Source organism: Cervus canadensis, chromosome 12, assembly GCF_019320065.1.
Source record: "Cervus canadensis isolate Bull #8, Minnesota chromosome 12, ASM1932006v1, whole genome shotgun sequence".
In the NCBI taxonomy this organism is placed as follows: Eukaryota; Metazoa; Chordata; class Mammalia; order Artiodactyla; family Cervidae; genus Cervus; species Cervus canadensis.
This window is the reverse complement of record NC_057397.1, coordinates 30,003,821-30,016,700: the sequence shown is the minus strand read 5'-3', so window position 1 is coordinate 30,016,700 and position 12,880 is coordinate 30,003,821. Positions and strand designations below refer to the sequence as shown.

The following is a 12,880-nucleotide window of genomic DNA, read 5'->3' as shown; positions in this document are numbered from 1 at the left end:
TAGAATTACTGGACAAATTCTGATTCCTGATTCTGACAGAAAAGAATACAAGAACAGACAAAAATATGGAATTCAGCACTTGCCTTATATGAACGTCATCATCACTGTCAATGTGTAGTAACTGCCCCTGCAGACGTCGCTCTTCACTACGAAGCTGTTTTCTCATTTCTGATAATTCCATAATTACATTTTTTTTCTCCTCTGAAAATTCCCATCAGTAAGTGAAAAATAAGAGAGATACATGAATAAAAGGTTAAACACTAAACATAACCTGACTTATAAAGCTAAAATGCTCAGTTATATTTTTATGGAAAGTTATTTTTAAGGCTTTATATATAGATGCATTATATGAACATTATTAAGACCCACAAACACACTTCTGATAATACAAGAATTTCAAACATTTAGAAACATTCCTGAGGGGAGGGAGAGAGTGCCTTCCACTATTAAGGGGCAGCACAATGGAGTTCCTTTGTGATGATGGACAGTTCTGTAACCTTGATTGTGTGGTAGTTACATAATTTACACATGATAAAAATTCACAGAACTACACACACAAACACATAAACTAGTGTAAGTGAAACCAGACGCAGGTCCATAGAGCATGCCAATGCCAATTTCCTGGTTGTGATATTGCACCACTGAGGGAAGCTACAGGGAGGTTACACAGCAACTCTCTATACCATTTTGCAATATTCTGTGATTCTTATTTTTCAGAACAAGAAAGTTAGGAAAAAAGAAACAGTCTAGATTACAGGTTTAATAGTCAGCTCTACCTTCTGCACGAAGCTGGTTTTTCCTGGCAGGTACCGGAGGAGACTGTGCCATGGACACAGAACTGTCCTGTTTAACAATCACAACAAAGATAAATTCAGTATATGTCTTCCCTACTCAGAAGTTTTAAAAGAGGAATTAAAAAAAAAAAACCGTAAGAGAATCCAGATTCCCAACCAATCTATCTATAAACTTACCTACATCTATTTTTTCTTCCCACTACCATGGGAGAGGCCTTCCCCAGCCAGACAGCACTTTCACCTGTGCTCTGCATCTGACAGGTGACCCCCACATCCTCCATCCCTTACTCTTCTTTCTCTACCACCTTTCTATCCATCTGTGCTTAAAAAACTAACCTCACCCTTCATCACTCACTATCTAGCATCCATTCTCTCCTTCCTTCACAGTCATTCTTCAAAAAAAAAAAAAAAGTATGTGCAGTAGTATGGCGCCTGCTTCCTTATTCCCATTCACTCCTCACCTTGCGGCCACTGCCTTTGCATCTCCTACCAAGTGATCCCTCAGCGATGCAGTCTATGGGCATTTTAAGCCCTTATTTTACTTGGCCAGTAGCAACTACTATCACTGACACTTTATTTCCTTGCTCTAAGTGGTGATAATTCTCTACTGTTAGATCCTCAGCCCTTTACTTCCCCTGAACACACACGAGACAACCGTACTACTTAGGCAGTAATGGTAGTAGTTCCAAACCACAAATCCGGTGCAGAGCTCCTTCCTTGGCCACGACATGTATTTTCAACCGCCTACTCTATATAAAAGTTGTCACTGACTCCAACCCACCACACACAGTCAGTATGCCACCATCTGTGTTTCATAAACATATCTTGAAGTTGTCACCCTTTTTCAGTTCTTAATGTCACTGCCATAGGTCCTCAAAATCACATCTGGACTTTTGCAAAAGCATCTTAACTTTACAGTTCTGCTCCACCTCCATGATGCATCTCCATACCACTGCCTGAGAGAATATTATGCAAAACAAACACGACCATGTCATTTTCCTACTTAAAACATTACATGAACACCATACATGACCACAGACCTACTAAACCAGAACCACAGAGGGTGGGGTTAGGAAGACATTCTAATACATTTCTCTGTCTATTCTAGTAATTGGCCTGTAGTAATTGGTATCCTATAGAATGAATCAAGCCCTCTAGCACTCCATACAACACCCTGCATATGTTCTAACCTTCACCTCCCCTACTTCATGGTCAGGCATTATCAGATCAGACCAAACCATGTATTCTCTATGCTACCAAGTGGCTTACAGTTCCCTCCAAGATTCTGCATGTGCTGGAAGTTGCTCTTCCTCATCCTCTTTTTGGCAAATTCCTACTCACTCTTCAAGAGTCAACTCAAGGATCAACCCTTTCTGGAACATTTTCCTGGCTGTCTTTTAATTGTAATTCAGTCTAAAGTACAAGGGACTTTATTAGCATAACTACAACTAGCTAGTAAATATATTATCAAAGAAAAAGCCTTCCTGAGGGACCTGGACAAGAGCCACATGCTATATTATGAGCTGTCAAAAGAATTTAAACTTTGGGGCACCAAAGTTTTATCATTTATAAGTATTATCATTTAGAACTGAAGAAACAGACAAATTAATGTAAACATTACCTATGTTTCAGATCTGAAAAATGTAATCTAGCTAATTAAGATGAATAAGAAAATCTCAATCAATCCCCTTAATCTTAGATGAACAAATCAAAAGAAAAAGCATATACCTGAGTAAAGGAAGTTACAATGCTGTCAACTGAAGGAGGTCTTTGGAGTCTGCTTGCAATCTTATTCTGAAGAGCAGGAACTACAGGAGAAGGCTGTCTCAAGTGCTGATGTGGGGGGAGGGGTGGGAAATGTATGTGTGTGTATATATATATATGTATATACACACATACTCCCCAACAAATGTCTATGTGTGTATACACATACCCCAACATGTATGTGTGCATGCACACACACACGTATGTATACATATACATATGCAAACACACACACCCCTAATAGTTAATAAGACCACCAAAGAGGTTCAGACTACTATTGCTTTATTTTAATAAAATATTTACCAAAAAATCTATAAAAAATATTAGATCACTATGTTGTGCACTCAAAACCAATATTTTGATATTATAAATCAACTACCTTCCATTAAAAAACATATCTACCCAAGAAGTCAGAAATTCAGTTATGTAAGATCAAATACATTAGTTAGGATAAACAAATGGATTTACATATCCTTATTCAAGAATATGACTATCAGACTAGGATTAAAAAATTCAACAAACTGAAGTAAGGCAATCGCATGCCAGATATTGGGAAAGCAGCAAAAATAAAAAAATATAGCCAAAGTAAAAAACTGTCTTAATAATAAAAAGAAATAGGATAAAACAAAAAAGAAACAAAAACCCTTTCTGGGAAAATGATATAAACCAGTCTCTAAAATCTAGATTCCCTTGTCACCAGGAACATCACGGGTCAGAGCAGAGCTCTGCATCTCCATGAGAGAAGAAAATAGGGTTTCAGATCATGGTGTAATAAAGCTAATAGCTCCCAACTTCATATTAAAATCAAAATGCTGGAAACACAAATACTCTCAACAAAATTCAATAATGATTGTCTGGGTAAAAATATAAATGTGTATGTAAAAAGGTGGATGTTAATTGTTCATTCTGCATGGTACAAAATCAAATATTACTTTCACTAGTGACTAATACAATTAGAAATATATGAGAGACAAAATTTAAAAAGAAACTCTAAGTGACCACAAGCAGAAGTATAGCAACAAATTAAACCTTCTAAAGGACTACAAAGAATGAAGCAAAGAAAGTATAGTCCACATAACAAATGATTAACTGTCAAGGGAGCAAAAACAAACAAGAAAGTCAGAAATTCAATTAATATGATCAAACACATTGGCCATGATAAACATAAATGGATTCAATACCTCATTAAGATTATAACTCAGATTAGGATAAAAAGCAAATTTCAACAAACTAAAATATACAGACTAAAAATTAAAAATGCAGACACAAAAGTAAAAACTAAAAGAGTAGACAAATATATTTTAAGCCTACATAAATTAAAAAATAACAGCTAGCAATGATAATTTCAAAATTGAAGGTAAACTGTGTTAAAAGGAACAAAGCTGCTCTAAAACTTTCTGATACATCACAATTAAACTGTAAAACAGTCATAAAATTACATATCCCTAAGCATTTTTTTAGATGCAATAAATGGCAGAAGGAGAACTGTGAGAAACAACTTTCCTTTTCAAACAATCAGTTTTACAATAAAATATTCTCTTTCCATTCAATTCTGCTATAAACCAAACACTGCTCTAAAAAACAAACATTATCAATTAAAAATGTGAATGATATGACACTTGACTGATATATTTTAAAAAGCTGAGAAAATATATATCCAATTATATATCCTAAGAATGAAGGATATTAGCCTTATATTCCTGGAACACTGAAAATAAAACAAAAATATAGATCTGACTCATAGATTCCCCTTCAAACAACGTTTCAGCAAATTCAAATTGTGAATATTTATTTCTATCACCATAAAACCTGGGGGTAAGAAATTCAAAGAGTATATTTGTACCAGTCAGAAATGGCTCACATGATCTGCAGAAGATTACATATTGAACAATGTATCAAAACACACCATAAATATACCAGAGCAGCACACTGGTTGAAAGTAATCTTTTTGTCAACTCTACTTAGAAGAAATAATGTCTGCATAAATCTAAATTTCTGAAAACAATATTTTTTTTTTTTAAGTTTTTTTTTTTTTTTTTTTTTTATTAGTTGGAGGCTAATTACTTCACAACATTTCAGTGGGTTTTGTCATACATTGATATGAATCAGCCATAGATTTACACTTATTCCCCATCCCGATCCCCCCTCCCATCTCCCTCTCCACCCGATTCCTCTGGGTCTTCCCAGTGCACCAGGCCCAAGCACTTGTCTCATGCATCCCACCTGGGCTGGTGATCTGTTTCACCATAGATAGTATACATGCTGTTCTTTTGAAACATCCCACCCTCACCTTCTCCCACAGAGTTCAAAAGTCTGTTCTGTATTTCTGTGTCTCTTTTTCTGTTTTGCATATAGGGTTATCGTTACCATCTTTCTAAATTCCATATATATGTGTTAGTATGCTGTAATGTTCTTTATCTTTCTGGCTTACTTCACTCTGTATAAGGGGCTCCAGTTTCATCCATCTCATTAGGACTGGTTCAAATGAATTCTTTTTGACGGCTGAGTAAAATTCCATGGTGTATATGTACCACAGCTTCCTTAAAATTAAATTGGGCTAAACCTACAAGATACGGGGTTTTCCAAGGTATGGTTCACAAGCCAACTGCATCCAAACCCCTATGGGTTACTAAATTACACTTAGTAAATCAGATACTGCTGAAAAAGACTGAGGGCAGGAGGAGAAGGGGCAGACAGAGGATGAGATACTTGGACGGCATCACCAACTCAATGGACATGAGTTGGAACAAACTTCAGGAGACAGTGAAGGAGAAAGAAGCCTGGCATGCTACAGTCCACGGGGTCGAAGAGTTGGACATGACTTAGTGACTGAACAACAACAAATCAGCTACACTGTAGACGAGACCAGGAAGATGCATTTTTATTAAGTCCCTAGTGATACTATGGGCTGAGAGCTAAGAATCCGCCTGCCAACCCAGGAGATGCGGGTTCAATTCGTGGGTCAGGAAGATCCCCTGGAGAAGCAAATGGAAACCAACTCCAGTATTCTTGCTTGGGAAATCCCATGGACAGAGGAGTCTGTGGGCTACAGTCCATGCGGTTGCAAAACAGATGGACATGACAGTGACTAAACAAGTGATACTGTACATAGTAAATCTTAAATATAGTTTGAAATATAAGCAAATATATGAACTGAATTTTCATAAGGGCTAACTGATTTTATAGAGAGAAAACACCTGTCTAATAACTGATTCACGCACCTAAGGGTGAATCAACCTCCATCTCAGAAACATGGACTTCAAATCAATCTGCAGTGAGCCACAAGTTTCTTTTTTAATTTCCAATCCATTGGGACAGATGCATAAGAGAGTAAGAATGAATTATAGTTGATCCTTGAACAATGCACGTTTGAACCACACAGGTCCACTTTCAGAGATATTTTTCTGTATCAAATGCTGCAGTACTACAGGCAGTGGTGGGCTGATTGCACAGACGTGTAGGAACTGCAAGTATGGAGGGCTAGTTATCAATTACACATTATGGATTAACCCCTCGGCTTAACCCTGGTTCGAGGGTCAACTGTACTAGCTAAATAAAAACTGTTAACAGATATTACAAAATCCAAACCCAACTTTTTTTTTTTTTAACAGATTCAACAGATATAAAACTATAATGACAAATTGCTACAACAGTTTCCAAACACTTTCAGTCTTATCAGGAACAGTTTGTAGGGTGCTGGTCTACAGACCATGGGAACAAGACTACTCTGTTCCCAGCAGGGAAGACACAGCAAAGCACAGTGACATCATCTAGGACAGGAGGTTCGGTGCACTGCACCCAGAAAAGCACCAGGACGAAAGTGGAGACAAAAGCACCGCCTCTGCTCTCTCCTTTTTGCTGACCACTCTACTTTTACAGGGAAAATGGGTTAAACAATGGGTTCCACAGACATTTTTGTCTGAAACTTACCTTTATATCTTCCCCAACCATATTTTCTCTTTCATAGTAGTGCTGAAGTTGTAAGTTACGTTTTTCTTCTTCTTCTTTCTTCTTTCTTTCTGCTTCTTTTCGTCTTTCTTCAGCTAACCGAATAAGCTCTTCATTTTTCAGTCTTTGCTTTAAAATAAAGAAAAAATACACACTCCATACACACATTCAGTCCATTCATATTTGTGTGAAATAAAGAGATAAAACGGAGGGTATAGATGACATGCTCAAGTCGCTCAGTTGTGTCCAATTCTTTGCAACCCTTTGGACTATAGCCCACCAGGCTCCTCTGGCCATGGGATTTTCCAGGCAAGAATGCTGGAGTGGGTTGCCATTTCCTCCTCCAGGGGATCTTCTCGACCCAGGGATCAAACCTGTCTCCTGCACTGCAGGCAGATTCTTTACTGTTGAGTTATCAAGGAAGCCCACAGATGACATACTGGTCTGCTTACAATAAAATATTAGGCATCTAAAATATTACAACATGCTAGACAGTTTAAACTATTTTTTGGCTTTAAAAAAAGTCATCATTTATCTCTTTTATTAATTTAGTATTTCATTTTTATAAAGTAACATCTAACAAATGCATATTGATCTGATATTTTCTAAATGTACTTCAAGACTGTTCTCCTTTGTGAGTAATAAGTATCTTTTCAAGTCAAAGTAAGGAGTTCACTCTCAGACTAAGCAGAAAAAGAGAGTAGGGAAAAAATCCACCTCCTCCTCTTTCTCCCTTTTCTTTTCCTGCTCCTCTTCATACTCTTGCTGGATTCGAGCTCTCTGTTCTGCAAGCCGTTTTTCTTCTTTTTCTTCAGCAATTCTTAATCTCTCGCGCTCTGCTTCTTCTCTTTGCTTCTTTTCTTCAATCTAAATAATAAAACCTAGTTATTACTTTTGAAACTACTGAAAAGTTAGAACACCACTTAATTTACCCTGTTATCCTATGAATTCAGCCTTTATATCCTGCTTTTGTAAGTAAAAGTAAGTTCCTAAATTTTTCAGTTTCCTGTATTGTATTAGAGGGGCCACATGACATAATGATAAGAGCTCTAAGTAAAATTCCAGCTACCACAGACCTTATGAAACTTTCTGGTTCAGTTCTGTCATCTGGTAAAAAGAGTTACTAACATCTATATCTCAAAGTAGTGCTCAAAGATTGAAATGAAACTATGTATGTAAAAAACATAAAAGTTCCTAAGTAGAAGGTCCAATACTTAATAATTCATGATTATATTATTCTATAATGACTACTACTACTATGTCTCAATGTTCCTTGTGATTAGTATCCTGAAACAGCAGTGAAATGTTTTAGCAACCATTCTTTAAGTAGAAATCTCTTCCCTAGAATAGCCTTTCTTATTTCCTTTCTAATGACAAGATGTAAGGTATATGAAGATGTCAGCTTCAAGGATTCATAATTAAGTTTCGTTTGAATGCCACCTGAAACCTGCAGTGCTGAGTATTCTCGGCAAATATTGTAAGGCAAAATCTAAGATGTGACAGGAAGAAGACTCTTAAGAGATAGTCTACATCCTCCATGAATGAGACAGAGAAAAATGACAGCATGGTACCTGAGGATTCATGATGCTGGTTTAAGGATATCAATAAATTTTTATCCCTCTTAAGTATGGACTGATCACGACTATTCACAATATTTTAAGAGTTCTTGTCTGCATTTCCTCTAGTCTCAAGGTTGCCGTATTTACTGCTGTCAAACTTTTGAGCTATAAGAACACAGTCTTCTTACATATGCCACAACTTTACATGCTAGGGCTTTTTCCAACATTTATCACAACCCTTTTAGATATGTACAGTCCTAATATTTAGGACTAAGTGGTGTGTATGTAATCACCTCCTCAATTACAACAGCCCTAAAGAAAGCATCATTCATGAACCATACAATAAAACCACACATTTAACACTCAGTTCCCTTTTTCTCCTCCATGAAAAAAATAATCACAATCAGCAGGTCACTTCACCATTAATGGGTCACAATCATAAATGGATCTCACACCTAATGAATCCACAGAAATATCATTCCAACAAAAATGCCACACAGCTGTTCAACAGAAACAGAAAAGTTATTGCTCAGGTCAATGGTTTTCAAACCATATAATACAAAAGTAGTTCAGTGGTCCTGCAAATGTTATTAAACTTGTTAATTATTTTTAAAGCTACAGTTTACAATGACATCTAAACACTCGCATGTATTATTCACCAAATCTGAAGCACATGAAGACTTTTGCTGTACTAATAACTAATGGTATAACTTTTTTAGTGTTAAAACTTATTTATGCAGATAAGGAGCTAAGGCTTCCTTTGCATCTTTGTGCACAGATCTGAACATTTTATAACATTTCTTTTAACACTTAAATTTGGAGATTCTTTTTGTCTGACATTATATTGTTGATATTAATAAATACCATTTAGCTATTTTACATTTTCTTGGAGCTCTGGAATAATTTTTTTGGGGGGAAAAGCAGGAGTTTTTAACAGACTGCTAAAAGAAAAATACATAAACCACCATTTTATAGGGTGGGAGAACTGAAGGTTGAACTTATTCTGAAACTAGTAAGTCAAAGTTTCCCAAACTACTAGTAGTCTTTCCCAGAAGAAAGACACTGCAGTGTGTGGAATCTCTAGGTATGATGAAGTCCAGAGACTTGGGGTCAACGTGCTAGCTCTGCCACCACAGGTGAGCCTCAGCCTTTTTTTTGGTCTTAAAACAAAAACAGTAATACCTTCCTCAGAGAGTTGTGAGGTTTAATAAGAGACTATATATAGAACTATCTTACAAACAATAAAAGACTACAAAATGGCAAGATTTATTTATTTTTCCCTAAATTCTACCCTCAGTTCAGTTCAGTCAGTCAGTCATGCCCAACCCTTTGTGACCCCAAGGACTGCAGCATGCCAGGCTTCCCTGTCCATCACATTTAAGGAGCTTACTTAAATTCATGTCCATCGAGTTAGTGATGCCATCCAACTATCTCATCCTCTGTCATCCCCTTCTTCTCCCGCCTTCAATCTTTCCCAGCATCAGGGTCTTTTTGAATGAGTCAGTTTTTCCCATCAGGTGGCCAAAGTATTGGAGCTACAGTTTCAGCATCAGTCCTTTCAATGAATAGACAGGACTGATTTCCTTTAGGATGGATTGGTTGGATGTCCTTGCAGTCCAAGGGACTCTCTCAAGAGTCTTACCAACACCACAGCTCAAAAGCATCAATTTCTCAGTGCTCAGCTTTCTTTATGGTCCAACTCTCACATCTATACATAATTACTGGAAAAATTATAGCTTTGACTAGATGGATTTTTGTTCGCAAAGTAATGTCTCTGATTTTTAATATGCTATCTAGGTGGGTCACAGCTTTTCTTCCAAGGAACAAGTGTCTATTAATTTCATGGCTGCAGTCCCATCTGCAGTGATTTTGGAGCCCAAAAAAAGTCTCTCTACTTTAGACCATGTTAATACTTGCTAAGTATAACAGGAACTATTGATATATAATTTTGACTTGCTATCATTATGGGCAATATACCAGAGGGTCCTACAAGTTCAAAAAGTGACTATGGACCCTCAATCTGCTGTACCTAACTCAAATGGCCAGTATCCTCAGGATCTCTGAGTGCAGTATCATTCTGCCAATCTCTATTAATTCATTCTCTATTCATTCTGCCAAACCTCAGAAATGTCTTTTCATCCATTTCCACAGTCACAACTCTAGTGAAATAACCACGCTTCAGTTCAGTTTAGTCACTCAGTCGTGTCCGACTCTTTGCGACCCCATGAACCACAGCACGGCAGGCCTCACTGTCCATCACCACTCCCAGAGTCCACCCAAACCCACATCCACTGAGTCGGTGATGCCATCCAACCATCTCATCCTCTGTCGTCCCCTTCTCCTGCCCTCAATTTTTCCCAGCATCAGGGTCTTTTCAAATGAGTCAGCGCTTCGCATCAGGTGGTCAAACTATTGGAGTTGCAGCTTCAACATCAGTCCTTCCAATGAACACCCAGGACTGATCTCCCCTAGGATGGACTAGATGGATCTCCTTGCAGTCCAAAGGGCTCTCAAGAGTCTTCTCCAACACCACAGTTCAAAAGCATCAATTCTTTTGCACTTAGCTTTCTTTATATCCTACTCTCACATCCATACATGACCACTGGAAAAACCATAGCCTTGACTAGATGGACCTTTGTAGGCAAAGTAATTTCTCTGCTTTTTAATATGCTGTCTAGATTGGTCATAACTTTCCTTCCAAGGAGTAAGCGTCTTTTAATTTCATGGCTGCAGTCACCATCTGCAGTGATTTTGGAGCCCAGAAAAATAAAGTCAGCCACTGTTTCCACTGTTTCCCTATCTATTTGCCATGAAGTGATGGGGCCGGATGCCAAGATCTTAGTTTTCTGAATGTTGAGCTTTAAGCCAATTTTTTCACTCTCCTCTTTCACTTTCCTCAAGAGGCTCTTTAGTTCTTCTTCACTTTCTGCCATAAAGGTGGTGGTGTCATCTGCATATCTGAGGTTATTGATATTTCTCCCAGCAATCTTGATTCCAACTTGTGCTTCTTCCAGCCCAGCATTTCTCATGATGTACTGTGCATAGAAGTTAAATAAGCAGAGTGACAATATAGTCTTGACATACTCCTTTTCCTACTTGGAACCAGTATAACTGTTGGAACCAGTTCTAACTGTTGCTTCCTGACCTGCATACAGATTTCTCAAGGGACAGGTCAGGTGGTCTGGTATCCCTTCCCATCTCTAATCAGTTTCCCACAGATTACTGTGATCCACACAGTCAAAGGCTTTGGCATAGTCAATAAAGCAGAAATAGATGTTTTTCTGGAACTCTCTTGCTTTTTTGATGATCCAGTGCATGTTGGCAATTTGATCTCTGGTTCCTTTGCCTTTTCTAAAACCAGCTTGAACATCTGGAAGTTCACGGTTCACGTATTGCTGAAGCCTGGCTTGGAGAATTTTAAGTACTACTTTACCAGCGTGTGAGATGAGTGCAATTGTGCAGTAGTTTGAACATTCTTTGGCATTGCCTTTCTTTGGGATTGGAATGAAAACTGACCTTTTCCAGTCCTGTGGCCACTGCTGAGTTTTCCAAACTTGCTGGCATACTGAGTGCAGCATTTTCACAGCATCATCTTTCAGGATTTGAAATAGCTCACCTGGCATTCCATCACCTCCACTAGCCTTGTTCATAGTGATGCTTCCTAAGGCCCACTTGACTTCACATTCCAGGATGTCTGGCTCTAGGTTGGTGATCACACCATCATGATTATCTGGGTCGTGAAGATCTTTTTTGTACAGTTCTGTGTCTTCTTGCCACCTCTTCTTAATATCTTCTGTTTCTGTTAGGTCCCTACCATTTCTGTCCTTTATTGAACCCATCTTTGCATGAAATGTTCCCTTGGTATCTCTAATTTTCTTGAAGAGATCTCTAGTCTTTCCCATTCTATTGTTTTCCTCTATTTCTTTGCATTGATTGCTGAGGAAGGCTTTCTTATTTCTCCTTGCTATTCTTTGGAACTCTGCATTCAGATGGGATATCTTTCCTTTTCTCCTTTGCTTTTCACAGCTACTTGTAATGCCTCCTCAGACAGTTATTTTGCTTTTTTGCATTTCTTTTTCTTGGGGATGGTCTTGATCCCTGTCTCTTGTACAATGTCATGAACCTCCGTCCATAGTTCATCAGGCAGTCTATTAGATATAGTCCCTTAAATCTATTTCTCACTTCCACTGTTTATTTGTAAGGGATTTGATTTAGGTCATACCTGAATGGTCTAGTGGTTTTCTGCACTTTCTTCAATTTCAGTCTGAATTTGGCAATAAGGAGTTCATGATCTGAGCCATAGTCAGCTCCCGGTCTTGTTTTTGCTGACTGTATAGAGCTTCTCCATCTTTGGCTGCAAAGAATATAATCAATCTGATTTTGGTGTTGATCATCTGGTGATGTCCATGTGTAGAGTCTTCTCTTGTGTTGTTGGAAGAGGGTGTTTGCTATGACTAGTGTGTTCTCTTGGCAAAACTCCATTAGCCTTTGCCCTGCTTCATTTTGTACTCCAAGGCCAAATCTGCTTGTTACTCCAGGTGTTTCTTGACTTCCTACTTTTGCATTCCAATCCCCTATAATTAAAAGAACATCTTTTTTGGGTGTTAGTTCTAGAAGGTCTTGTATGTCTTCACAGAACTGTTCAACTTCAGCTTCTTCAGCATTATTGGTCAGGGCATAGACTTGGATTACCATGATATTGAATGGTTTGCCTTGGAAACAAACAGAGATCATTCTGTCATTTTTGAGATTGCATCCAAGTACTGCATCTCGGACTCTTTTGTTGACTATGATGGCTACTCCATTTCTTCTAAG

General features: G+C 37.9%; 1 protein-coding gene across 9 annotated transcripts in view; it reads right to left on the bottom strand.

Moving 5' to 3' along the window:
- CSPP1 (centrosome and spindle pole associated protein 1) overlaps nt 1-12,880 on the bottom strand; it is a 109,445-nt gene that overhangs the window by 20,686 nt on the left and 75,879 nt on the right. For all 9 annotated transcript variants that reach the window (XM_043483475.1, XM_043483478.1, XM_043483470.1 and 6 more), the window contains 5 exons: nt 7,224-7,373; nt 6,489-6,635; nt 2,523-2,627; nt 777-843; nt 84-201 (listed from right to left, as the gene is read on the bottom strand). In XM_043483475.1, the coding sequence (XP_043339410.1) occupies nt 84-201; nt 777-843; nt 2,523-2,627; nt 6,489-6,635; nt 7,224-7,373 (587 nt within the window). The remainder of the gene's footprint in view (nt 1-83; nt 202-776; nt 844-2,522; nt 2,628-6,488; nt 6,636-7,223; nt 7,374-12,880) is intronic.